This window comes from Elephas maximus, chromosome 3, assembly GCF_024166365.1.
Source record: "Elephas maximus indicus isolate mEleMax1 chromosome 3, mEleMax1 primary haplotype, whole genome shotgun sequence".
Taxonomy (NCBI): Eukaryota; Metazoa; Chordata; class Mammalia; order Proboscidea; family Elephantidae; genus Elephas; species Elephas maximus.
Window position 1 is genome coordinate 148,523,322 of NC_064821.1, and position 27,983 is coordinate 148,551,304.

At 45.1% G+C, this 27,983-nt stretch overlaps 1 protein-coding gene across 5 annotated transcripts in view; it reads left to right on the forward strand.

Moving 5' to 3' along the window:
* Window positions 1-27,983, forward strand: part of BCAR3 (BCAR3 adaptor protein, NSP family member) — a 250,806-nt gene that overhangs the window by 165,337 nt on the left and 57,486 nt on the right. The window contains exon 1 of one of the 5 annotated variants that reach the window (XM_049879748.1): window positions 369-27,866. The exons of the other annotated variants lie outside the window; for them this stretch is intronic. Within the exon in view, the coding sequence (XP_049735705.1) occupies window positions 27,783-27,866 (84 nt within the window). The 5' untranslated portion in view covers window positions 369-27,782. Of the gene's footprint in view, window positions 1-368; window positions 27,867-27,983 lie in introns of those variants that run through there. 5 annotated transcript variants of the gene reach the window in all.

Below are 27,983 nucleotides of genomic sequence, written 5' to 3' on the forward strand. Positions count from 1 at the left end.
AATTAGTATAAATAGACTTTTAATAACTTTATTTCAGTTCAAGTCAAATGAGGTTGGGTTTGTCTCACTGCCAAGTGAGTTTAATAACAAAAATAAAAAAACAATAATAAATTTCAGTTCCAGAGGTTTTTGGATTTTGGAATGGTAGATGAGGACTGGATCCTGGAGGTTTTGTGAGCTACTTTTTCCTTTTCAACAGCCACGCTCTTATTCAGTGGCTGATCTGGGACGACAGTAGTAATGTGTTACTTTCCAAATAGGGATGACATTCAGTGCTTCTAAACATTCAGTGATTCTAAACAATATTTCCCTTCTGAGTAGAAAGAAAGATGCTTTTCTCTTCTTCCCTCTGCCCTTATTTTTGGGTGTGTGTGTTATTTTATTTTATTTTACTGAGTACTGTAATTCAAGCTGCTCATCTCCTACAGAAGAGAGACCTGAAGACCTTGTCACACTTTGTTTCTTGGATTTGTTCCAACATGTGTTATGAATATTTGGAAGAAATCATGGCATGCATTAGGATTTAAGGTGCTTACCTCCTAGGATCCATATCCCACCGTCCTTATTCCAAGGGCAGCATCCCAGTTTCAGATTATTTAAACCTGTCGCTTTCCTCTGTGCCCATGCTTTCCCCCAGAATTTAGGCATTTCCTCCCTCTGTAGGTCAGAGGACACAGAGGCACCATTTATAAAGTTCTGACCAGATTCAGACAAGATTAGAAGAAAAGAGTAACTTTCAGAACACCTCAACAAGTCCTTGAAAAGGAGTAACTCGTGAGCAACCAAGGAGCAGTTCCATAGAATCTCACTGCTCAGGGGAGGCAGGGAGATCCCAGATAAATAGAAGCCACCAGTAACCCCAATGTCTTGTCTTAGTCAATACAATTCAGCTTATGTCCATCGATATTCATGAACGAGATGCAATAATTTAGATAATTCTGAACTTGGCCCTTGGTTTGGTGGGATGGAATAGGGGTCTGTATATTACCGTGGGGCATTTTTATTTGCCTCTATGGGCACTAAAGGAGCCTTGGTGGTACGATCGTTAAATGCTCAGCTACTAACCGAAAAGTGAGCAGTTCAAACCCACCAGCCACTCTGCAGGAGAAAGATGTGGCAGTCTGCTTCCATGAAGATTAAAGCTTTGGAAACCTGGTAGGGCAGTTCTACTCTGTCTTATAGGGTCGCTATGAGTGGAAATTGACTCAACAGCAATGGGTATGGTTTGGCTGTGGGCACTAAAGCTTTGAAAACATGTCCATAGGAGGCCTTTGACCTAAAGGTCCCAGCAGACCCACATAACAGTCTTCTTGGGTCAACATGGTCCATTCGTAGACTTAGTTCCTTCTCAAGCCAAGCTGAGGAGTCCATGTCTAAAGATCTCTATAATTGAGGGGAGGTGAGAGTGTTGTCGGATGAAGTGGGATGCAGTTTGGCCCCCTGACTTTGAGCTGTTTCTTCCCTACAATTCCCTTGTATACTTAATGCCACCTGGGCACGGAGAAAAGCAGAGAGTCTGTGAAGTATCTCATGTCATGAGCGGCCCTCCTGGTAGAGTCAGATGGATAAGCCTCAAAAAAGAAGAGTCAAGATGCCAGATTTTTAGGGATTTACTATGACCCCAAGATGGGGGACAGCCTGACCACTGAGACTCGTGTGGCACAGAAAGCACACTGTTGTGGCCTACAGACAGACAGCAGTCCTAACCCTGTTAAGGGCTCGAGGCCTAGGTCTCCCTTTCAATGCTGCTCTCTCCTCCAGTGGAGACTTTAACAATCTTTACCTGTTTTCACAGTGCTCGGCCAGAAGAGAAGTGTGGGGAGACAGGCATGTGGGACTGCCTCCTGCATCCTTGGGTCTGGGGGGCCCAGGGCCTTGAGGCTGACCCATAACTAGAGGGAAGCTGGGAGCGCCGCATTGTGGGAGGTGGGAGCTGAGTAGAGAATGAATACAAAATTCCGTTCAGCCCAGTTTGTATTCTGCGTCCTCCTAATACTCGGTGCAGTTTGTATTGCGGTGGATTAATATGGTGTGAAAGGGGACCAGTTTGTGGTTGCCTAGCAACGAGTAGCTCTTCTGTGCCTGGGATAAAGGGAAATCGGGTGATGGTGGGAAGTCCCAGGGCTCCTTGGTGTTTCTTTTAACTCACCCAGCAGTCTTGCCTCTTGGTGGGACCTCCCAACACCACCAAAGACCTGAATGCTGAATTTGATGTTTGGATGTGATAGGAAAGTTAGAGCAGATCCCAAAGTAGCCTGGGGGTTTGAGAATCTCATTCCTCACTATCTCTAATTCTGGTTTTTAGAGAGGAGGGGTTTTCTTTTTCTTTTTTTTCGTATGTTTTCCTTTTTTTCCTAGCTCTCTCCCTCCCCCACAATTTTTTTTTTCCCACTGTAAGTCAAAACATGATCATCTCGAAGGTCTGATTTTAACTATTTCCTATACTCGTAAGGTGCTTTTATGTAATCACATATAATTTGTTTTACCTTCTCTGAAAGAAACCATTCTTCCAGCTTGGAAAGCAGAAATGTCCACACCGATTTTCACCTTCTTCCCACTGTTTTACATGTCCTTCAGGACTTGGGTTAGTGGTGTGCAGCTCCAGAATTTTCCTCTGCGTACCTAGCATTCCTTACCCTAGATAAAACCAATGTTTCTTTTTTAATAGGAGAAAATAGCTTTCAGAGGCAACAGCCCAAGGCAAAATTGTGAAGTAGAGTTTATGTTTTGGGCTGTTCTGTTTATGGCCCACCATTTGGTTTTGCCTTGTTTTTCCCCATTAAAGCACATTTATTCTGTGTTCAGTTTCTTGGACCTGTGTCAAGTAACTGCCTAGAAAATTTGACAAAAAAATTGCACTGAAATATTAATAAACTATAATATTTTGGTGTGTTACTAGAGAGCCCTGGGGGTGCAACGGTTAACACTTGGCTGTTAATTGGCTTGGGCACCAACTGAAAGGTTGATGGTTTGAATACACACAGTGGCTCCACGGGAGAAAGACCTGGCAATCTGCTCCCATAAAGATTACAGCCTAGAAAACCATATGGGGCGGTTTCTACTCTGTCACATGGGGTCATTATGAGTCGGAATCGACTCAATGGCAAACAATAACGACAGTGTAGTTACTCCTTCCAGATAGCATTCCAATAAAAAAAAAGGCAACTCCAAATTATCCAACCCCTAAGAATCCCTAAGAATAAGGGAGCTGAGCCTGGTCCACGCTCTGGCTCTGAGTAGCTGTGTGACCTGAGCTCATCACCTTCCCTCTCTGGGTTCCATCTTCCCCACAATTAGGATCCCTTCTAGTTTAACATTTTTAGGATTCACTGTGCGCTGAAGGAGCTCTTAATTATTCTATCACTCTTGATCATAATATTGCCATATTTATTGGAATCAGGGTGGCATTTCAGTCTGTATCTCAGATATTAAGAATAAGGACCTGGCAGATAATAATCACCCACCCATTATATTACCTCAAATGATTGGAGGTTTATTGCCAATACTCCTACAGTTACTATTATTATTCATTATGCTTTCATTTTTCTGTGACCCTTCTTGAACCTATGAAACCTACTTTTATTTTCATTTTTTCCTAGAGCTACTTCTTTAAGCTTTGGGAGTTGCTCCCTCCATGTGTCCCCTCCCCCACAGTTTTATAAATTTATATTACTATTTCCTACCAACTTCCTCTTTATGCCTACCTTCCTTTGGGGCTGAAGGTTCTTCACACATAAGCCCTACACCATTTTAGTGAAGAGCCTCCTTCTATGAAAGATTTAAAAGTATATTTTTTTGAGGGGAGGAGGTGATTGACAAGGGGAGAGCTGAATGATTTTTCTTTTAGAGGAGATGCTTATTATAGATTTTTCATTTTAAAATAAATTGTTCTCAAGAAAGATAAATTGGAAATTATAGAGGAGAAAAGAAAATCGGCTTGGCGATTTTTTTTTAGCCTAGAGTAGGCAAGCACTTTTTAATGGCTAGGCTGTAAACAGTGCAGTGTCCGCCCCGTGGACAAAGGCCTGCTCTCCAGACGACCCTAGTAAGGAAGTGTCAAGACAAAATGCAGCTCTTTGTTCCTGGCCAGCTTCCTAGGAAACCAACATCCTCTTTTATTTGTAGTCAGCGCTTGGTGGATTCTTGCTAGAACCACTTGTGAGAAATTTCCAGTTTCTGAGCCCAAGTGAAACCAGAACCCTCAACTACTTCTTTCTCCAGGGTGCCGATGAAAACTTACGAGCCCAGAGAGACTCAGAAACCCGTCCTTTACGGGGTTGTTGTTGGGTGCTGTCAAGTCGATTTTGACTGACAGCAACCCCGCAGGACAGAGTCGAACTGTCTCATAGGGTTTTCTTGGCTGTAATTTTTACAGGAGCAGAGTACCAGGTCTTTCTCCTGAAGAGGCACTGGGTGGGCTTGAACTGCCAACCTTTTCATTAACAGCTGAGTATTTAACCGTTGCACCACCAGGGCTCCTTTTTATGGGGTTAATGCTCTGAAAATGCTCTTTCTGAGAGGATCTTATATAGACCTATTATAGACTGCTCAAGGCTCAGATCTCAATAAGGCCATTTCCTGCAGTTGGCTGTGGATACATTAAGTCACCCAGCAAATTAAAAAAGGAGTAATTATGTGAATTCCAGCACCAAGAATAAGTGGCCCAGCTGCCAGAGTCCTCAGTGGGTGAAGGGGCAGCATGACTTCAACTCCCCTTTGTGCTCAAGATGGCTGCAGTCATGGTCACGGTTAAATAGCTGCCTTGAGGGAAGTCTTTTCTTCCAGCAGGGAAAACAGGCCAGTCTGCTCTGAACTAGCCAGCTAACAATGTCATGAAAGGGACTTATAAAAACAATGGCACGTTGTACATTCCGTGAGATTTTAACAAGTTATACGAACCAAATAATGGCCCAGTTGGCTGGCTCTGCAGATTTTTGCCTGAGTGTGCACATCCACAGAGCCAGCTCTGTCCCCCGTGGGACCAGAGATCAAACAGTACCAGCGGTGAATGTGAAACAGCCCTAGCTCACGCTGGGGCTTGCGGTCAGAGGAGCCCCCATCCAGCTTCTCTCACTCCACCCCAAAAGCATTCTCTGCAATTATTCTTGGGAGGTTTAATGTTACTACGATAAAAACATGGCTGGGGCAGGGTGGGAAGACAGCAGGCTAGGAATGAGAGGACCGTCCCTGGTTCAATGGAATCTTATCCTTCAGGCCTGTGAAAGTGTAGCTAGTTATAAAAAGTAAAACCTTATAAAAACATGTCCATGCAAAAATCTGTATGTGAATATGTGTAATGACTTTATTGATAAAAACTGGAAAGGACCCAAGTGACCTTCACCCACACAATGGACTACTACTCAGCAGTGAAAATGAAAAGACTTATTGATACTCCAACAACATGGACGACTCTCAGATGCAGTAAGCTGAGTGAAAATAGATAGCCTCCAAAGGCTGCATACTCTATAATTACATTTGTTTGACATTCTAGAAAAGGCAGAGCAGATAATGGCTATAAAGGGGTTAGGAGAGGGATCAACTGCAAAGGGGCAGGAGGAAACTTTAAGGGATAAAGGAAATGTTCTATACCTTGATTTTGGTGATGGTTATCCAACAGTAAGTGTTTGTCAAAGCTCATAGAACTGTACCCTAAAAAAAAGTGAATCTTATTCTGTGCACGTTATACCTCAACGAGCCTGACTTTAAAGTAGTAAACAAAAACTTTATCTTATTTTAGCCCCTAGGTGCTGCCACCTCCGTAGAGGATATTTTTGGTTTTGAGATGGGCCACACAGTGAAGCCAGACCTCTGATCAGACGAAGAGTGCTGGACTTACAGATTGTTTTGTTTTTTTACTTCATGAGCTCATTCAACAGATATTTTAAAGCATATACCGTGGGTTAGGAATTGTTCAGTTGAGTCAGCTCGAGCAGGAGGAAAGTGTTATCAATGGCCTGACCTAAGACAGTGGGAGTGGAAGTGGAAAGTTGGGCAGGTGCTGGAGGCCTTTTAGAGACAGAATTAAGAGCCATTTTATTAGGCGAGTTGACAGATGCTGGCAGGACGTAAACAGAGGCGGTGAGGGAGAGGAAGCTGGGACAGTTCCAGAGTGCCTGTGAGTGCCTGGCATCTTACCAGATGTCAGTAAATATTTTAGGGAGGAAAGGAGGTTTCCAATTAGAAACCTTGTTACCACAATGACATTAAGTTAATTCATGAACATTTGGAGATGTCTTTAGACCTGGTAGCTCAGCAAAATGCAGCCCTGGATCAAATCTGACCCACAAGCTAAAAATGGGTCTTACATTTTTAAATGGTTTCTAAAAACCCAGGAGGAAGCAGAGTAACATTTCATGACACGTGGAAATTATATGAAATTCAAATTTCAATGTCCATAAATAAAGTTTTATTGGCAGACAGCTACACTCATTTATTTGCGTATTATCCATGACTGCTTTCTGGCTACGACAGCCAAGTTGAGTAATGACAGCATGCAAAGCCTAAAATATTTACTCTCTGGTCCTTTCCAGAAAAGGTTCTCTGGCCCCTCTTGTAGACCTAAGGAGTCTGGGTGGCACAAGTGGTTTGGAATCGGTTGCTAACCGAAGTTCAAATGCAACAAGTAGCGCTGTGGAAAAAAGGCCTGGTGTCCTGTTTCAATAAAGATTACAGCCACACGGGGTCAACAGGAGTTGGAGCCAATTCAATGGCAGCTAATAACTACAACTTCTAGACCTACACTGTTCCTGATTTGCTTCCCCAATAATGGGTAGTAGGCTCTCAACAGAAAATTCTGTCTTCTCATTGTGATGCTTGCATGATGGAACCTTGTACCACTGTCACTGACATCAACTTTATCTCACCTGATGACAAAACAGTGAGTCCTTATGCAAGTTTTGCGATATTGCATAATCACAGAGATAATGCTGTTGCAACGCTATGCATGATTTAGAAACATCTCGGCATCTTATGGTGTAGACGTGTCTGGTCTGAAAAGCCTCTTTCTGCTGATGACGTCACATTTGGCATCTTCTCTTCTGCTGGACGAACAGGTGTGTTGGGACAGCACAAGGACTTGGATCCTGACTGCTCTTGCCTGTATAACTTGTCTACATAACTCCTCAGGCCAGATATTGCTCTGCCACTGCAGCCTGAGGTGAGTTTTCTCAGTGTCCCAAGTAAAAGTGAAGTGAATTAATCCCCAGACCCCTTGAGTCCAGGGCCTGTTGAACTTGACAGTGGGAGACAAGTTCAAGCCCTGGAGCTGCCCTCTGGAGGTGTTCTAAGGGAGTCCAGTTGGGCCTGTGAATGGAATAAGGCCAGATTCACGTGCATATTCTGTGCTTCAGGCTTCAGCCTTGAAACCAAGGCACCATCCTCCCTGGCTCAGTGAAGAGAACTTTTCTGAGGCCCCAAACAGTATGAGAGGCAGCAGAGAGACTGGAAAACAAACACAGAAACAAAAATGGAAGCTATGGCTTCTAACTAGACTCAGCTCCACACTCAAATGTCAAAGCACTCCCGTTATGGCTCGTCTACCTGTAACCTCATCTCCTGCTGAGCCCCTTAGTCACTACACGTCACCACACTGCCTTCCTTTACTGCCCGTGGGTCCTTGCCTTTCCCTTAGCCTGGAAGGTTCTTTTGGGGCAGTACAGCTGGGTGGGTGCTGGAGCCAGTCTTTGGGTTACAAAGCCTCATCTTAGCCATTTTTTGGTTGTGTGACCTTGGGCAAGTTACTGAAATTCCCTGGAGCCCAATTTCCTTAACAGTAAATTGGAGACTGTGGGGATTAAAGGAGTTAATAGATGTGAAGTGCTTAGCACAGTGCCTGGCACATAGTTAGCCCTTAATAAATACCAATTTTATGGTGCCCTGGTGACGCAGTGGTTAAGAGCTTGGCTAGAGGACAGAGCTTAACTGGAAACAGTTCCAACACAAAAAATCCCTGCCTCCCATTTTGATGCTGAACAGTTACTTGGACTCTAGCTGATAACAAGGTCTCCTTAGGAGTAGACTTGTCTGAACCATAGAGGTTGCCAGAGCTACACTTTTTAAAAAACAGTGTACGCCTCTGCCTAGATATGCAGGCATTTAAGGTGACAACAGTGAGCCCATAGTTCTTTCCCTGTATCAGGTTGGCAAGAGAAGGTAGACTGAGGTGAGGTTTGAGAACCCATCAGCCACTCCTTGGAAACCCTACAGGGCAGTTCTACTCTGTCCTATAGGGTCACTATGAGTGGGAATCGACTCGATGGCAACAAGTGTGTTTTTTTGTTTTGGGATTACTCCAGCTGTCTACATGGTTGGTTCATCTTGGCTCAGATTGCAGTGCCTCAGAGAGACCTCTCCTGACCTCACTGCTAACAGCAGCCTCCGCCAGTCACTATCTCAAAACCCTGTATTTATCTTCATAGCACTTATCTCAAATTTTGTTTACTTTTTTAAAAAACTTTTCCCCACTAGGATGCGGTTCTGAGGCTAAGGGTCTTTTCTTGCTTACTGCTGTTACTAGAGATACTTGATAGTTATTTCGTGATGACTGAAGACCACATTGCAACCAGATGCTACCAGCACTAGTTGCTGTCAAGTCAATGCCAACTCGTGGCAACCCCACGTGTGTCAGAGTAGAACTGCTGCAGAGGTTTTTCAGAGATAGATTGCCAGGCCTTTCTTCCAAGGCACTTCAAACCTCCAACCTTTCAGTTAGCAGCCAAGCATGTTAACAGTTTGCCCAACTAAGGGACTCCAATCAGGTGCTAAAAAAAAAAAAAAAAAAAAACCTGTTGCCATCCAGTTGATTCCAACTCACAGCGACCCTATAGGACAGAGTAGAACTGCCCCATAGGGTTTCCAAGGAGCAGCTGGTAGATTTGAACTGCTGACCTTTTGGTTAGCAGCCAAGCTCTTAACCGCTGTGCCACCAGGGCTCTAACCAAGTGCTAAGAGCCTTTAAATTAAGGGAATGGGGGACAAGATTGTTCCAAAGAGTCTTCTGTTTCACAAAGCAAATGACACTGAGATGTCTTTCTAAAAAAATTTCCAGAAATACTTCAGTGTTCTGTCAGGACACTAAAGAGGTTCCCATACCTAACCTCACTCTACTTTCTCTTGCCAGTCTGGTACAGGGAAAAAACTATGGGCTCACTGTTGTTGCCTTAAGCACTTGCATATTTAGGCAGAGGTGTACACTATTTTTTTTTTTTTTGTACTTGACTTTTCTTTTTTTTTTAATTTTTGTATTGTACTTTAGACGAAGTTTTATAGAGCAAACTAGTTTCCCATTAAACAATTAATACATATATTGTTTTGTGACATTGGTTGCCAACTCCACGACATGTGAACACTCCCCTTCTCCAATTTGGGTTCCCCATTACCAGCTTTCCTGTCCCCTCCTGCCTTCTCGTCCTTGCCCCTGGGCTGATATGTCCATTTAGTCTGGTTTTGTTTTATGGGCCTCTCTAATCTTTGGCTGAAGGGTGAACCTCAGGAATGATGTACACTGTTTTTTTTTTAAAGTGTAGTTCTGCCAACTTCTATGGCTCAGACAAGTCTACTCCTAAGGAGACCTTGTTATCAGCGATAGAGTCCCAGGAACTGTTCAGCATCAAAATGGGAGGCAGGGATTTTTAGCGTTGGAGCTGTTTGCTGTTAAGCTCTGTCCTCTAGTGGTAATCAAACGTCACAACAATGCAGCATCTAGCTACAATTCGGTTTTCAGATATTAAGCATGATATTGTGCCGTGGCATTATATTTACAGCTTCAGAATGAAGGGTTTTGTTTACAATATATAAACAGGCAAGTGCTTTTCATTGGCTTTATGACAGGTGATTAAATTCTATTAGATAAATTATTTTAATATTAGAATTTTTGGTCTAATGTTCTTGGATGAAAAGCTCTAAAATGCTGTGACACTGTATGTAGATTTTGAGGTGGCAGAGGTTGGCATTTGGTCTGAATTTTTACCTACAGTAGTCAAGGCATTTCCTTGGAAGAAATTGTACTCGAACTCTGATTTGACAGCAGAAAAAAATGGTAGCCTAGCAGAAAAAACCGGTTGCCATCAAGTCAACTCTGACTCATGGAGACACCTCCTATTGTCGGAGTAGAACATAGGCTTTTCAGTGGCTGATTTGTCAGAGGTAAATCGCCAGGCCTTTCTTCTGCAGCACCTACCTCCAGGTGAACTCGAGCCTTCAACCTTGTGCTTAGCAGCTGAGTGTATTAACTATCTGCACCACCCAGGGGCTCCTGCTTGGCAGGCAGGAAGCCAGTATTAAGTGTGGCTGAACACTGATACCAGTATGATAGAGACTGACAAGGGAGAGAGTGCGCCTGGGCTGACTGCAGCAGAAGAGAGCAGCAGGGGAGTCTTAGGGGGAAGCAGTAGGTACTGTCATATTTCTTGGATGGGAAAAGAGTGAGGAAGCTTCACATATTTTTTGGAAGTTCTGAGAAGATGGTCAAGCTGTTAAGAGATCAAGGAGGCAGAATTTAGGAAGAGTTATTTACTTACTGCCAAAATAATATGTCACTACCTACTGCTTTGCAAATTGCTTTTTTCATTGGCCATTGTTCCATTTTTTTATTGTTCCATAATAACTATGTGGCTCCGCCTCCTTCTTTTGAACGATATCTCAGTTATCTAGTGCTGCTATAATGGAAATACCATAACTGGATGTCTTTAACCAATTTTTTCTTTCACAGTCTTGGAGGGTAGAAGTCCAAATTCAGGGCGCCAGCTCCAGAGTAAGGCTTTCTGTCTTTGTTGGCTTTGGGGGAAAGTTCTTGTCATCAAGCTTCCCCTGGTCTAGGAGCTTCTCAGCGCAGGGACCCCAGGTCCAAAGGTCATGCTGTGCTCCCGGTGCTTCTTTCTTGGTGGTGTGAGGTCCCTCTCCTCTCTGCTTGATTCTCTCTTTTATATCTCAAAAGAGATTGACTCAAAATACAACCTAATCCTGTAGATTGAGTCCTGCCTCATTAACAGAACTGCCTCTAATCCTGCCTCATTCACATCATGGAGGTTAAATATATTATTTCATACAATGAAATACTGGATAGTCATTTGTCATGGATTGAATTGTGTGTTATAGCCACATTAGATAACTAGGACAAGGGGAAACAGTAGGAAAGACAACCAGCTAAATCTAGTTAGTCAATGTTAGATAAAGATGAATGCTAAGCAGAAAACATACATCAGAGCAAGGAGCTATGAAATGTTGGGGAAAGGAGGTATTAAATTTTAGGCAGGGTAGCCAGGGAAGACCTCACCAAGAAGGTGACTTTTGAGTGAAGGGGTGAGCTGTGTGCAATGTCTAGGGGAAGAGGAAGCAGCATAGACAACAGCAAGGAGGCCAGAGGGACTGAAGGGAGTGGACATGAGTGAGGGTGGGAGAAGCTGATGTGAGAGAGTAGTGAAAAGGATAAGGGGGCAGATTGCCTAGGGCCTTGTATGCCAGAGTAAGGACGTTAATGTTACTGAGAGACAGGGAGAGCCATCTCAGGATCACTTTGGCCAGCATGTTGTTAACAGACTGCAAGGGGCAAGGGGCAGGGAGGCCACTGTGGTTGTCCAGATGAAGGATGGTGGTGCTTCAGATATTGTGATGGCAGTAGAGGTGGTGAGGAAGGAGGATTTTGCATATGTAATATGAAGGTAGAGAGAGCCATCAGGATTTCCCAATGGATTGGATGTGGGTTAGGAGAAAAAAGGAGTCAAGCACGATACTGAAACGATGGAGTTGCTGTCAACTGAGACAGCTTGGTGTGCATTTATGCAAGAATGTCTGTAAGATAAACACCTAGGAGTAGGATGATTGAGTGTTGGGTAATAGGACAAAATAAAACTTCCTGACAATTAGGTGTATTTTTCCCCTATTCTTTCCTAATTTTTTCACTTTCCAAATTTTCTCCAAGAAGCATTATTGTTTTTACTATGTTGTTGTTGTTAGGTGCCATCAAGTCAGTTCCGACTCATAGCGACCCTGTGTACACGACCTGGTCCTGTGCCATCCTCACAATCGTTGCTATGCTTGAGCCCATTGTTACAGCCGCTTTATTTACTCTAGAGAGCTACTTGTTGAGAAATCAGTCTCCGTTGAGTCAGCCCTGACTCATGATGACCCCATGTGTGTCAGAATATAATTGTGCTCTGTAGGGTTTTCAATGGCTGATTTTTCAGAAGTAGAATGCCAGGCCTTTCTTCTGAGGCACCTCTGGGTAGACTCGAACCTCCAACCTTTCAGTTAGCAGCCAAGAGTGTTAACCATTTGCACTACCCAGGGACTCTAAAAATAAAAACATCCCTCTATTTGTATACCTTAGTCTACTCCATAGGTAAGATGCCGAAAACTGGTGTCTCAATCAAAATTATGTAAAATAAGTGGCTTAGATATATTAAAGCAGAAGTTCTCACACTCTGGCCTCAGAACCCTTTCAAAAACCAACCAAACCCAGTGCCATCGAGTTGATTCCGACTCATAGCGACCCTGTAGGACAGAGTAGAACTACCCCATAGAGTTTCCAAGGAGGCCTGGTGGATTCGAACTACTGACCCTTTGGTTAGCAGCCGTGGCACTTAACCACTACGCTACCAGGGTTTCCTCAGAACACTTTACACTCTTAAAAATTACTGAGGACCGGAAAGGGAATTATTTATATGAATTATAGCTATGGGTATTTACTGTATTAGAAATTAAAATGTAGAATTTTTTTATAATGTTTATTTAATTCACTTTAAAAAAAGAAAACAATCATAAACTCATAAAGAAGCCCTGGTGGTATAGTGGTTATGCACTCAGCTGCTAACCAAAATGTCGATGATTCGAACCCACCCAGCGGCTCCTTGGGAGAAAGAGGTGGCAGTCTGCTCCTGTAAAGACTACAGCCTTGGGAACCCTATGGGGCAGTTCTGTTCTGTCCTACAGGGTCTCTATGAGTCAGAATCGACTCAAGGGCAAAGGGTTAAGTGCATTATATGCAAACATAAATAACATATCTCTGTAAAAATAATCATTTTCCAATACAAAACAAAATTTTGTGAGAGGAGTAGGCTGTTTTATTTTTCCAAATCTCTTTAGAAGACAGCTGGTTTCTCTGACCTGCTTCTGCATTCAGTCTATGGTAGTATGTCGTTTTGGTTGAAGTCTGAAGAAAATCTGGCCTCACAGAGATAATCTAGTTCAAAAAGGGAGGAGTATGTTCATCACCTTTTCAGATATTTATAGATATTCTTAGATACTAAAAATTCCAAAGGTAGTAATTCTTTAAGGTGAATTGCAGGATGGAACCTGAAACTGTATCCATGAACTTTTCTTGCTTTAGCACCTTACAATGCATTGATCTGCCTTGCAATTTGAACAGATTCATGCATGATTTTGTACCATCATTTGAAAAATACCAGTGTACTGAGTTACACAGATCTCCCAAATGTTAAGATAGTTCACTATACAATATCAAAAACTCAAATTCGCTAATATCACCACCAGTCTCCTCAAAAAAAAAGTTTTCAAAGTACTGGGAATGTGTCAAATTCATGGTGGTGAATACAGGTTTCCCAGAAGTCTAATTTTTCCTTGAAAAGCTCGGCTTTTGTCATTGGCAATGAATACTGTCAGTTGTTTTCCTCAAAGTGACAGACTTACTTCGTTCATTTTCGAGAAAATATCTGCCAGATAATGAAGTCTGAATAACCATCATTTGTCAGACATTCTTTCAAGTGAAAATGGCGTTCCGGGAAAAAGCAGCTAGTTCAGCTTTTCCCTAAGACAACCACAGCGCTTGGGTACGCAGCTCAAGCTCTGTATACCTACGTCCCATTTCATCACCCAGAATATTAAGGAGACCTATACTCAAAGGTCAGAAACCCTAGTGGCGTAGTAGCTAAGTGCTACGGCTGCTAACCAAGAGGTTGGCAGTTCATATCCGCCAGGCGCTCCTTGTAAACTCTATGGGGCAGTTCTACTCTGTCCTATAGGGTTGCTATGAGTCGGAATTGGCTCGACGGCAGTGGGTTTGGTTTTGGTTTGGTTTATACTCAAAGGTCAAGATTGAATAAAAGTAGGAATTCTTACTGCTTCACCAAGCACATTCTTAAGTGGAACCGGATTATTTATTTATTTATCTTTTACTGTGAATGCATGGCAGAGAAAAATACAACTACTATTGCCATTTGGTGTCCCTGCCATGCTTTGTGCTAAGGCACTGGCAGTTTTACCCATCATTGACCATGAGTGCGAATGTCAACCCAGGAGAAAAGGCAAAAGATGTCTCAATATTATTGTGAAAATAATTTTGACTTCGCAGACCCCCTGAAAAGTGTCCGGCACCCTTGTGGGACCTCAGAACCTTCTTTGGGCACTGCTGTGCTGGAGGGTTATGCTACTTTGTTGTTATTGGGAGCCATTGAGTTGATTTGGACTCATGGCAACCCCATGTGACAGTAGAACTGCCCCATAGGGTCTTCTAGGCTATAATTTTTATGGGAGCAGATCTCCGGGTCTTTCTCCTGTGACTTATGAGCCTTAATAAAGCTGTGGAAACACATAGAACACAAATAATCACCCCGTTTATCTAAATGCATGTTTTTTTCCAGCTAAGATCTTTTTTTAACCCAGCTTGCCCAGTAACTGTATTTTTGCCTTTGAAGATACTGATTATTAATATAGAAAAGTCATTAAATTTTTATTTAAAAATCAGAAAAAGATTGAGAATCTGCCTTAGAAGAAAGGGCTCTTGCTTGGGGAACTATACAGTCCGGTGGGTTGCGAAACCTCAATAAGTACTAACTCTATTTAATGTAATTGAGTTGTTGCTCTTTATATACTGTGAAGAGCTGGACCAGAATCAGTTGTCGTTCTGCTTTAATTGCTTTCTATTAAAACCGTGAAAACCCCAAGGCTTGGTGAGTCCAAGGCCTGGATTATGGCAAAGATGCTGTTTGGATGTTAAATTGCAGTCAAGAGAGATTTATTTAAGGGACAAATTTACTTGGGGCAGGCTGAAAGTGAACGTTCTCCTGATTATTCAGCTTTCATTAATTACTCGTTCTGTGCTCCCAGTGTGGAGTAGCTGGCGGAGCTCCATCCCGGCCTTTATGTGAATGAAGATAAGGATGTGTCAGGCCCTGGGAATGAGAACATGCTGTTGGCCCTTCCAGGCAATTTCCTTTCGAGTCCCGGCTCTCTCCAGATGGCATCTAATTGTTTCTTGAATGACCTCAGTGTCCAGGCTGCAGAAACCTGGTCTCAGAGGCCATTTCACATATTTATTAGCCTGTGGATGAGAATGTACTTTATAAAGCCCCCATTCATGCTCTCAAAAGAGCTTTTTGTGCAGAAGAAATGACGAAGCTGATGGACTGTTTCCTGTGGCCACCAGACTGCAGTTGGGTTTTTCTTTTTCCCAGGCTCAGGTGGGCGTTTCCCAAAGAGGACTGTGTGATCCTGCTGAGCCCATCATTCCCCAGCTTCCTCTATCTTCTCGTGGTCTTCTCTGGAAAGAGCTTGGGCAGAATAGGGTCATGTCATGTTGCCTCCTGCTTTGCAGAGCATCTCAGGATTACTTAAGCAGACCGTAAGTGGTGTGAATTGGGAATTCCTGCATTCTGTGAGCCTCTCCCCATTTGGCTTCCCAGGTGGTTCACTGCTCGGGAAAGTGAGACGATCCTTAGAACTGAAGCTGGAACCAGCTCAATCTAGTCAAGGGGTGGCAAGGCTGGTGACCCCAAAGAGGAGTGTAACCTTAATGCGGCATGTCATGCCTCATGCCTCTGTGGTCCTGAACTTTTTTTAGGAGGGGTCCCTACCCTTCTGCAAATATGAACTACGACTTCTCCCCCTAGAAATATACATGCAGACTTATTGTACTTCTAATTTCCTAGGTGTTTGTGGAACTCAGATGGAGAATCTCCGTGCTTCTGCAAACGTTCACAGGGCCCCTATCACATTCAGGCATTGAGCTGGGCACTGGGGTGATGAAGATGACTCCAACATGGGTCCCAGGGCTGACAGACAAAGACATGGGTCATTTTAATGGATGTTTGGATAGCAGAATACTGGAAGGCAAGATTAGAGCTAGGATCCTCACTAGGGTAAATAGATCAATAACAATGGAAGAAGAGTCCTTATGGGGCTACGTACAGTGAGAACTGGTGTTTCTAAGCTCCTTTAGACTGTGTTCAACTAAGGACTATCTAAGGAGCAAATTTGGGAAGACCTGAACATAATTTGGGGATGGCACAATTTTTTTTTGTTCTGGAAAGAAATAATGAGAGTTTCCTCAATAGGTAATCCTGCCTGGTTAAATCTCACCTGCCCTCATTAAGGGACTATCTCGCCAGTCCTCTGAATCAGGTTCTATCTATGGCTTTCCACATAACAGAATAGCCTTTCGGAAATGTCCTCCAGGAGTTTAGGATGGCACTGTTGCTTGGGTAAGCAGGGCTGAATGAACTGTTTGTTAGTGGGTTCCCATAGCCTGGGAGGAGTGCTGGGTGTGGAAGCAAAAGTCGCACCTACACTCAATGGCATAGGACATTCCGACTTCATGATTTCTTCTCCCTTTTCCTTGAGGCAAACTCGTGTCTATTGTACCCTTGAAAACTCAAGATAATTCAGTTCTTTCATGGAACTTCCCTGCAATAAATAGGCTGTGAAACACAATTAATTTTCACTCATCACTGAAACATGAGTATACAGCTCTATTATGAATGGGCGCATATTATACATGTTTTCGTGTTGCATCAGTTTACGTTGGCTCTTGTTTTAGAATTTCTCAGGTACAAGGAACACATCTTACGTGTATAAAAGAGCCCAATATGTTGTGTTACTTTTCAATCTCAAATTTTACCTAATCTTACACTGCTGGGAAAGGTAGGAGTGGAGTCACCTGAGTTGATGGCTGTTTCCAAGAAGGAAAACATCTTTAGGACTCTCAGTCTCTCACATCTGCTTCTCTCATCATGTTGGCTGCATTCTCTCAGAACAGCTTTTTCATGCATTAGGGGCACATGGTAGTAGTCTGCGCTAGGCTTATAATCTTAAAGTATATGGTCCAAGGGGAAAAGGAGACCTCTCCTATTAGCTCTAGTTTGAAAAATTCCAGGGAAGGACTCTGATTGGCCTGACTTAGGTCACGTGTCCGCTCCTGGGCTATTCAGTGGTCAGTATTTTGATTGGCTCACATGTCCATTACATATATGAACATACATGCTATCTAGTAAAGCTTTTAAATAAAATAACCACCACATGCTACTTACATCATTTTTCCTTCAGAATTTTCAGGAATCAGAAGTACATTAGGTTATATTTCTAATTTCCTCTGTCTACCCAAGGTTACCCAAGGTTGGTTATTGTTGTTAGTTGCCATCAAGTCACCTGTGACTCTTGGTGGCCTCATGTGACCCCATGTGTGCAGAGTAGAACTGCTCCATAGGGTTTTCAAGGCTGTGACTTTTCAGAGGCAGATCACCAGGCCTGTCTTCCGAGGCACCTCTGGGTGGGTTCGAGCTGCCAAACTTTCAGTTAGTAGTTGAGTGTTTAACTGTGCCATTCAGGATACATATCTGAAGGTTGGCACGTGAATGCTGGGTTTTTGTTTTTAATCTTTTCAACCCTTAAACCCGTCTTTCTCTAGTTTGTCTCCTTCATGGTTTATATGTGCTGGATACCCACTGCCTCCCAGTTTAATTGTCAGATCCATTGCCATTAGAGACAAGTTATAGGTGGGGAGACTCCAGAGGGGCTGTGGAGCCCCCTGTGATTTACAGCTTGGCCTTGGGACCTGGTCCAACCCTGAGACCTGGTATTCCTGGAGAATAATCCCTGTGGGTTCCTGCTGCTCTCCCTAGTATCTCCCCCTTTCCCCATCCAGCCCTCCCACTTCTTTGGGTACACACTGCAAGGCCAGGCATTGCATTGTCCTTTGAACCACTGGCAAAAGGAATCCATCGTCCTTACCTTCGGCAAAGGCTTATCTTCTGGATGTCACTTCCACAGGCAGCATTGTGTATGGCAGCTGACTGCCTTAGGAAGTGAAGAAACTGGCTGGTGACCAATACTGTCCTTTCCGTGTAACACAGCCATCAGAGTCAGCCTCTTCCTATGGAGAAACAGGCACAGTTCATGACATCATGTATGACAAGGGCTCTCCCCTTGCCCGCCAGTCAACACCATGTGCAATACGGCTTTGCTGATTCCTGGTTCTTCCCAGAGTCTGGCCTCAGCGCCCATCCGTACCCCCCTACCCTTTCGCATCAGTTATGAACGGGCTGGGATTTTTCAGACCAGACTTTCTGTCTCCGTTGCCAAGAATATCTGTCACTAGGTTGGAGGCAGGGGGTTGTTGCAACAGCCACGATGCTACCTTTTGGATTTGCACAAGATAAGGTACTCCTGGCAACCAGGTGTTCTCCATGGTTCCATGATCACATCCAATAGGGCCAGCCCTTCTGATTCATTGTTTTAATTATTCACTCTAAGAACAGTTTGATCTGACATGTGAAAGAAACGAAGATAATAATACCTGTTTGCTCGTGTATTAAATGAGACAATGTGGTCAAAGTTCTCTGTAATGTACTGTCTAAATGCTGGCTGTGGGGTACCTTGCTCATGGGGTGAGGTTGAGAGGGGAAGAGATTGTGGTGATTTACTGCAGTCTCCTCGGGACACACCCCTGAAGTCTCCGGTTGGGGAGGAGGAGCTGAGGGTAAAAGTTGTCACTCTTACGCATTTACTAATTATTGTGCGCAAACAAGGCCCTTCTACCAGCTGGGAGAAGTGGTTCCCTTCCTCTCACAGGTGTTTAAAGCCACTAAAACGACTGTAAGGAAAGGTGAAACTGTTTGCCTCAAGGCTATGTATTTCTTCTTTTCACCAGCCACAGCCCTGAAAAGGCCTGATCTTATCCAAGGTAAAAATCAGTTGCCTTTGAGTTGATTCTGACTTACGGTGACGCTGTGCGTGTCAGAGTAGAGCTGTGCTCCATAGGGTTTTCAATGGCTGATTTTTCAGAAGCAGATTGCCAGGCCTTTCTTCCAGGGTGCCTCTGGGTGGACTCAAACTGCTAACCTTTTGGTAAGCAGCCAAGCCCATTAACTGAGTGTATTACCCAGAGACTTCTTATCCAAGGTTGTTGTTAATAGATGCTGTCGAGTTGATTTTTACTCATAGTAACCATATGTGACAGAGTAGAACTGCACCATAGGGTTTTCTAGACTATAATCTTTAAGGGAGCAAATCACCAGGTCTTTGTCCCTCGGAGCCACTGGGTGAGTTCCAACCACCGACTTTTTGGTTAGAGCTGAGTGCTTAACCGTTGCACCCCGCAGGGCTTCTTGTAGCCAAGTGCTTTGTAAGTCCTTAGTGGCATCCATGACAAACAGAGTATTTGCCTCCTTTCTCTGTCTACTATAAAGACCGAGTAAGACCATCGGGAAGACACCTCTAAGAGCCGCTGCAGGTTTTTTGATCTTTGAGACAGGCCTGGCAATCTGCTTCTGAAAGGTCACAGCCTTGAAAACCCTACGGAACGGTTCTACCCTGCACACACGGTGTTGCCACGAGTAGAAATCATGTGCTAACAAGAAGTCTTTGAAAACTGGGTAAAAGCTTTGGACCTGCCTCTTCCATGAACAGATACTTGCACAAGGGTTTATATACATTTATATATACAATATATCTACAATCCCAGCGGCTCATGGAAGCCCCGCCCCATGTCCAAGTTATGAACCCCTGGTCTGGACTGATTCTCGTAGCTCTTTTTCAGGTGCTGAATCATCCAATATGTCACTCAGAAGATAACGCCCATAAGCAGTCTATGACTGTGAAAAAAGGATATTTTCCAAATGAAATATTTAGTTTTTAGGTGTCTGGAGTTTGCTGGAAAACAGATACACAGGGATTAATAAAATCACTTTTCTGTTTTACTTGGGTCAGCTTTCAAGGCTAGAATGGTAGAGTTAGTCCTGACTCCACCCCTCTGCTGGTGCTGCCTCTTTCCTCCACCCCTGGGCCTCTGCCTCCTTGGGCATTCTTTGCAGGCTTGTTCATCCACTCAGACACTTGGCAGCCTTTCTAGGCAGGCACAGTGGGAGATGGGGGCGGGGCGGCTATGGAAGAATGCGCTGTAACTCTGTAACTCTGGTGGATTCCTGCCATTAGGGGCAAGAGAGGAGGAGGTCCAGACAGAAGGCAGCACCGGAGAGGGCAGCTGGGCAGAGCAGACACAGGATCCAAGGGGCTGTGCCAGGCATGGCTCTAATTCTAGAAATGGCTGGTACCAGGGTACCCAGTAATAATGGGCCAGTGAAGAATAATGGAGTCAGGCACGCTGGACACGTTTCTCTGGGGAATCTAGACACACGTGGAAGATCCGGCCCCAGGGCAGGGGCCTGGAGGGCTAGGCAAGGGGAGGGGCTGCAGGACATCCAATCAGAACAGAGGCTATAGCCCAGTTTTGCAGCCAGCTGGGTATGGGGGCAATAGAAAAGGAGGGGTGCAGCTCAGATCTGTGTGGCAGGCCTCCCAGATCCCCAGGCAGATGGGCTGGGACAATACGTGGTGACATGAGAACTTGGTACTGTGGATGGACCTCAGGAGTCCCCTGGGTGAGGGCCAGGTGGGCAGGTGCAGTAGACACACATGCTGCCTGTTAAAACAAACAGCTCCTAAAATGACAAGGACTCTGGAGTAGAAAATCATCTGAGACAGCTGAACAAGTGTGACTAAAACCATGTGTGTGGTTTTAATATTCTGTTTTAAAGCATAAAGCTTAAGAAAAAAATTGTTAAACTTCTCACTGCTTTCAAGGTTCAAGAGCCCCGTAAGTACCAGCTGGGAGCTGGTCAGTGGTCAGCGGTCAGCGGCTGTCCACACTCCCGTTGTGGAAGCATGGCTCCTGCAGGCCAGACCTTCCTCTGACATTTAGGCTGTGGCTGGGCACGTGAGCCTGCAGGTGCAGGGAGAGGGTGTGTTGTCCCTGCTCACGTTTGCTGAGTGCCTACTGCATGTCCGGCACTAGGTTTCTTATGTGTTAGCTCACGTAATCCTCAAAACCTGGTAAGCGTGAGGCAGAAATGAAGGCTCGGAGAGGTTAAGAACTTTCCTAAGGTCACCCTGCCAGTTAGTGACATCGTGGAGACTTGGACCTATTCTGGTTGTCCTCTACTCTCCTACCTCCTAGGTTGTGTTCCCAAACCACTTTGGAGACATGCAGAGATCTGCCTCCCAGCCCAGTTTTGGAAGATGTCATTTTGCAGAAGTGCTTGTGAGATGGGGGAGTGGCAGTGGAGATGGGAGACAGCATAGCTGTCTGGCCTTGTAGTGCCCCTTGACCCATTTCTGCAGCACGGAGAGGCCTCTGAGGGGCTTTGTGGTCCATGCCTATTAGTTGTTTACCTAGCCCCTACTTACCAAAAGTGAAAGAAAGGGGAAGGAGAAAAGCATACAGCAAAGAAAAACTAGTAGCAAAGATGACAAGAGAAATTATTACACTGCCTGCACTGGTGAGTATAGAAGAAAAGCTGGCAGGTGGATGGCGAACCATCTTAGATAGTATATTACTTTCCTGAGGCTGCTGAAACAAAGTACCACAAGCTGGGAGGCTTGAAACAGAAATTTATCCTCTCATAACTGTGGAGACTAGAAGTCTGAAATCAAGGTGTCGGCTCTCTCTGAAGGCTCTAGGGGAGAATCCTTCTTTGGCTCTTCCAGCTTCTCGTAGTTCTAGGCATTTCTCGGCCTGTGGCAGCTTAACTCTAAGTCTGTCTCCTTATGTGTCTTTGTGTCTCTGTGAATTTTCCCCTCTTTTGATAAGGATAAGCAGTCATATTGGATTAGAGTCCACCCACTCCAGTGTGACCTTACGTTCACTAATTACATCTACAGAGATGCTGTTTCCAAATAAGGTCACAATCACAGGTACCAGGGATAGGACTTCAATATATCTTTTTTGGGGGGGGGACACAATTCCACCCGTAACAGACACGTAAGACTCCCAGAGGTGTATAGATGGGCTTCAGGCGATACAGAAATGTTCTGAGATTATATGTAAAACATTACAAGGATGTGCTTTTTGTTCTGTGAGGTGAGTCCGTGGTTTTCATAGAATCCCGAAAGAAGGTTGAGACTGCCAGAAAGTCTGAATCTGTCTGAGAGGTTGCAATTATGCCCTGTGCGTGTTCTTTTAATTACCCCCTACTGCTAAAAACAGAGAATGGAGCTTCTATAATTTAGGAATTCTGGGGTGAACCCAGGAAATAAGGCAGCAGTGGTGCGGTGTGCGTGGGGCAGAATGTATGTAATAATATGAGAAAGAAAAATCAGGACCAGGTGCTCCCCAGATTTTGTGCCACCTTATTCAACTGTCTGATTTTAATAGCCGCTGCGAGAGACAGGAACTTGTAGGGGAGGGGGATGTAAGGCTCAGTGGAGTGAAGTCTGTTTGTGAAGGCAGCACTTAGTCTCTTTGTTTCTGTGCTGGGCAGATCGATATCCCTTCCGGACAGAGACCATTTAACAGCCATACTCTTTCATCCCCTTGAGGAATCTGGGGGAAACTGTCAGACTGAGATCTGTGCAGCAAACCCTCCTAAATGCAGCCTCTGTGTTCGCCAGTGCAAGTGAACGTCTTGTCTACAGCACTGCACAAATCAGCCTGGAGTCCAGTTTGCATTCCTTCTGGAGCAGGAAATAAATCAAATTTGCATATAGGAAAATGTGTTGCACTGTCTTTGGCAGCTTCTGTAGCTGCTCAGTCTGGCGTGAAGAGGAGGTGACCTCTCCCCTGAAATCTTCTCCTCCTTTCTTTGATGGTTTCTCAGCTCTTCCTCCTTGAGCCCTGCTGCTTTTTATGTGAGGTGTGTGCTTGGAGATACATGAGCTTCTCACCTGCCATTGCGCCTCCTGGTTTACTGGGTTCAGGATCATGCAGGGACCGGGCAGGTGCCTGGGGAAGCAGGGTTGCTGATAAACCTCATCCTTCCTCTGCCCAGAGCTTCCCAGGCACTTGCCACGTTGCTCTTCAAGGCTCTGAGCCTGCAGCGGGTGTCCTCAGATATTTAGGTCTTCACTGTCATACGAGGCTGGTGCCCGACTGAGCAAGTCCAGATACGAATTTAGCCTTTCCCTAGTTCCTGGGGCAATGGGGGCAGTGGCAAAATTCTCCTCTTCCATGCAAGAGATCTGGTTGCTGTGATGCTTGAACAGATTTCGGCAGATTTTCTAGACTAAGCCAGACTAGGAAGAAAGGCCTGGCGATCTGCTTCCAAAACTCAGCCGTGGATCACAGTGGTCCGATCAGGGGGATGGCACAAGACTGAGCCATGTTCCTTGCGTTGCCGGTGGGTTCACCATTAGTCAGGGGCCACCTCCACAGCAGCTAACAGCAACAACATCATCAGCCTTACTCCCTAGTTCGTTAAAGCTGCCTTTTGTTTACCGAGAGTCAGATCACTGGGGTTTAGTGGAGACCAAAAGCCAGGAAGGAACGAGCATTCTGGGGGATGAAGAATCTCGGGGGTGGCTGTGTGCTGATCATGATGCCTGGTGTTCACCCCCTGACAGTCTCTTCACTGTGGCTACGAGGACGAGCCAGACCTTGCAGCCTTGGACTAGTGCCCTGTGATTCAAAGCCTGCCCCCACCCCCCGGCAGTGTCATTGCCTGCAGGACTGCTTGATGACCCCGAGTGGCTCAGTGCCTGCAAGGTTGATGTCTTGATTCTGGGGTGGCTTTGGTGAGCAGAGTTGAGGGTACCGGCGGCATGGTTTCCCTGGCTGTCCTGAAGCAGTGAAAAGCAGATATCTGGTAGGCATATCTTTCTCCCCATGCCCCCCAACCATGCCATGTCAGTGGGTATATGGCACTTTTGGGAAAGGGGCTCTGTGCTCTCTTTCTACACCTCTCAGCAGAGGGGCTGCTGCTGAAAGGAAGCATGTCCCTGTGAAAATGGCTGACAGGCGGCTCCTGTTTCTATGGTTACTCGGTAGAACAGGTTAGCATTAGGGCTGCCCAAGGAAAAAGGGAAAACTGGCATTGAGGCCAACGCTTGTGCAGGGGGTCTTCCTCCCGCCTGCTTTAACTGTCCTCCCCCGCACCCCCAGGTGGAATGGCCAACATATTTGACCCGGGGCTATGGGAATTTCCTTCAAGGGTTCAACTGATTGCCATGGATTTTTTCACAGGCGGAAGAAGCAATCCCCTCAGATGGCCAGAGGGGGTCGCTGGAGAGCACCCAGCAGGACCTTTTCATGAGCTCAGTGCTGCCCCCTCCGCCTCTCACTCCTTCCAGTTCCTGGGATTGCCCTGTTGTTGGGTACCTTGGAGTCGATTCCGATTCACAACGCCCCTGTAAGGACAGAGGAGAACTGCCCCAAAGGGTTTTCTAGGCTATAATCTTTACGGAAGCAGATCACCAGGTCTTTTCTCCCGTGAAACCGCTGGGTTGGTTCGAACTGCCCACCTTTAGGTTAGCAGCGGAGCATTTAATCATTGCACCACCAGGGCTCCTTGAGATTGCATTGGAAACACTGATCCCTGTCCCCAGAAGGGCGTGGTATTTAGGAAAGCCTGAATCCAAATTTGATTGGTCCTAAATCACATGTACCAAATCATCAAAATGTGACCCCTGCCCAAGTCACAGCCTTTCCATGGGGGCTGTGTAACAGGTTTAATTATAAAACTTGAAAGAAAAAAAAACCTCTTATTTGGGCCCACAGCATGATTTTGTTCCCACGTGATCAGATAATGGGTTTTGCAATCAAAGGCAGGAGTCCCTGGTCCTTTGTCCTCTGCTGAGTGACACGCTGTTTTGGTCCTCCATGTAACTAGAATAGAATAATAATTGTGGGGAGAATGTGAGGGAATTGATCAGTGTGGGTAGGATGCATTTAAAAGCATAACAAGTGAAGGGCACTTTGCAAATTCATGCCATTATCATCTTTGCTTGCAATAACAGCACGCTATTTTAGTCTCTCTCCTTGGCTGTCTCAGGAGAAAATTGATTAAAACTTTTGAGTGCTCCTTCAGAAATTTCTTTCAGCATGCAACAAAAATAAAAGATGCTTAAGAAACAGTTACCTAATAAGATTAGTCCATTCTTTAGTCCTGAGGGAACAAATTCTTGGGGATTTTGGAGGCATTTTTTAGAGTAAACAGGGAAAGCCTCAGGTGACAAGAGCTGTGATTCAACAGTGACCTGAATGTCTTTTTGTTTTGCTTTTGCCCTGACTTTGGAGCAGTTGACTACATAATTCTATGTAATTTACATGTCTGAGTTATTTGCATATTTACTTTCAGGAATGCATTTCATTCACGATTTCTGGGGAGAAGGCATCGGGAATTCAGAGGCCTTTGGCTGACTAAACCCTGGTGGTGCAGTGGTTAAAGTGCTTGGCCCCAACCAGAAGGTCAGCATTTCAAACCCACCAGACACTCCATGGGAGAAAGTTGTGGCAGTGTGTTTCCACAAAGATTTACAGCCTTGGAAACCTTCAAAGGGCAGTTCTACTCTGTCCTACAGGGTTGCTATGAGTCCGAATCGACTTGACAGCAGTGGGGTTAGTTTGGTTTGAATTTCTGTGCAGAATTTAATAAAATGCTTCCCTTCCTTCCCTGGGCCTGGGATGAAGTTTTTCTAGACTCTTGGGGAGTTTTTTTTTTTTTTTTTTTTAGCTTAGAGGAGCTTGTTAAACCAGTTGCCATTGAGCCATTTCCAATTCATGGTGACCCCATGTGTGTCAGAGTAAAGCTGTGCTTCATAGAGTCTTTGATGGCTCATTTTTTTTTTCCGCCAGGCCTTTCTTCTCAGGTGCCTCTGGGTGGACTTGAACCTCCAACCTTTTGGTTAGCAGCCAAGCTTGTTAACCATTTGTACCATCAGGGACTGAAGGAGCTTGTTATTTCCTGCCAAATAGGTGAAAATGAGGCCCCTTACCTGGTGGCTCTTGGCCTGCTTGGTGAGTCATAAGCTGCTGAAACCATATGAACTTAGGGCTGTTCATGTGGATGTACCCTTTGAATCCCATATAAAGGAAATGAAGGCAAACAAAGAAAAGTTTCCCATGGACCCCATACATGGACCTTGGAGGACAGTATTGACCCACCAGCTGGATCATCTCCAAGGGCTCTTTCAGGTCAAAAACGCTTTGAGCTCTACCACCTTTTGTGCTTGCTTCCAGGTCCTCTCCTGGTGCCCAAGACTACAAATCTGACCTCCTAAAATTATGAATTTAGGTGGAGGAGGAGTGAGGAGAAAACCAGTGGAAGGAGGAGAAAGAATGCCAGTTCTCCCATCTGTTCCTGTGGCAGTAGATCCTTTGTAGCTTCATCCCCACTCCCAACGTGTTTATTAGGCTGAGTTTCTGCCCCTTCCGGTGGATGGGAAATCCGTGGCCCCTAAGCCCCTCATCTGAGCACAGAACTTCTCACTGGACATTGAACAATTTCCTATTTTTCAAGCTGACTTGACCTAATCGAAAGGCCAAGGTCTCCCAAGGATTTGACACTAATCCTGTTGGATATTTCTCATACCTCCCTCAGGCCTCATCTGGTGTTATTCCCTTCTGGACTGAATAGGTTCTGTTTCTTCCCAGTTGCAAGTTTCTGCCTGTGTGAGGTTTTAGAAGACTTTGGGACACATTCCATTTTTGAGTGGCTGAAGCCACAGCAAGTTAATATTTGGAACTGTAGGAAGGGAAGAGCTACAGGCAAAAATCTGGGTTTGATAAAAAAAACAGAATTGTTGTGTATCCACTGTAACTGGAATGAAAGAAGAAAAGCAATTACCTTCCCCTAAATAAAGGTATTGGGGGCTCTTGGTAGGGGTAAAGGCCTCTTACCACAGGGGAATCTAGAAAGACCATGCTTGGCTGCAGTGGACTGAAGGTTTGTGCGCTAGATCTTGGTTAGGCAGAGTGGGTAATTAAAGTGAAGATGGGTAATTACAGTGAAGTATTTAAAGTGACAGAGGGGAGTGGGACAAACAGCTGAGTCAGAAGAGGGTACACAGCCTCCCAACAGACTGTAGGGCCAGGTGGGGAGGGAACGGGGGTTCAGAGTGTTTGCTGACAGACTTGCTAATTAAACACCAAAAGGCAATGTTGCTTTGCCAGTAGTGATGGCTGTGCCAACGTTATCAGCTGCAAACTGACTGCCAGAAGCATCCTAATTAAAAATAAACAGCTCTGGAGGTGGGCGTGAGAGAGTGAGGGTAGAGATTGTGCCTGCATCCTTAGGACTTCTTCAGGAGTGCTCCTAGGGAGAGTCACGTCCTGGTCACTTTTAGGCCACCTCCTTTCCTCAAAGGAGTCTCTGTCTCAAGCTGGTGTGATGTGCACAACTCACCCTGCTTCCGTAATCTGCCAGGTGCTGGGGTGACCGGCAAACAGTCAAAGCCACTCGGAGCAGATTGCATGGTGTGCTTCAACCCTGAGAAGGAAAGGCCGCCTGGGGGGTTAATGATTTCTGCTCGGTCTCTAAACTGAGGGGACAGCTAAAGCCCAGAGCCTCTGCTGAGAGGGGTTAGAATTTCATCAGAAAGCAAGGCTGGTCACATGAGAATTTCTGGCACCCGTGTGTATGGCAGGCTGGACACCAGCCTGCCAGAATTGAGTGAGTGCATCGTGTTGGCTTGAGCTGAGGGGAAAAGTCCCAGACTGGCCTGGGAGAAAGAGCCGGCTCCCTCCCAGCCCGGCGACTGCGGGCAGGACTGAGGCTCTAACGCCCTAAGCCTCCTTTCTTTTAACCCTAAGGAAAGTGTGTGGTCCCGGGGAAGGACGATTAAAGATGCCTAAGGAATGCAATGCTTTCCACGCCCTCTCGGCAGCCCTGTGCTGCTTCTATCACCGCAAGTCTTTCATTGGAGTCAAGGTAGGTGTGGTTTTGAGATAAGATACACCCATAATTCTTTTGGGGGCCTTGAAAGTGTTCCTTTTCTAATTAACACTGGAAAAAAGTTTGCCACTTGCTGACTATAAAAACAGCCGT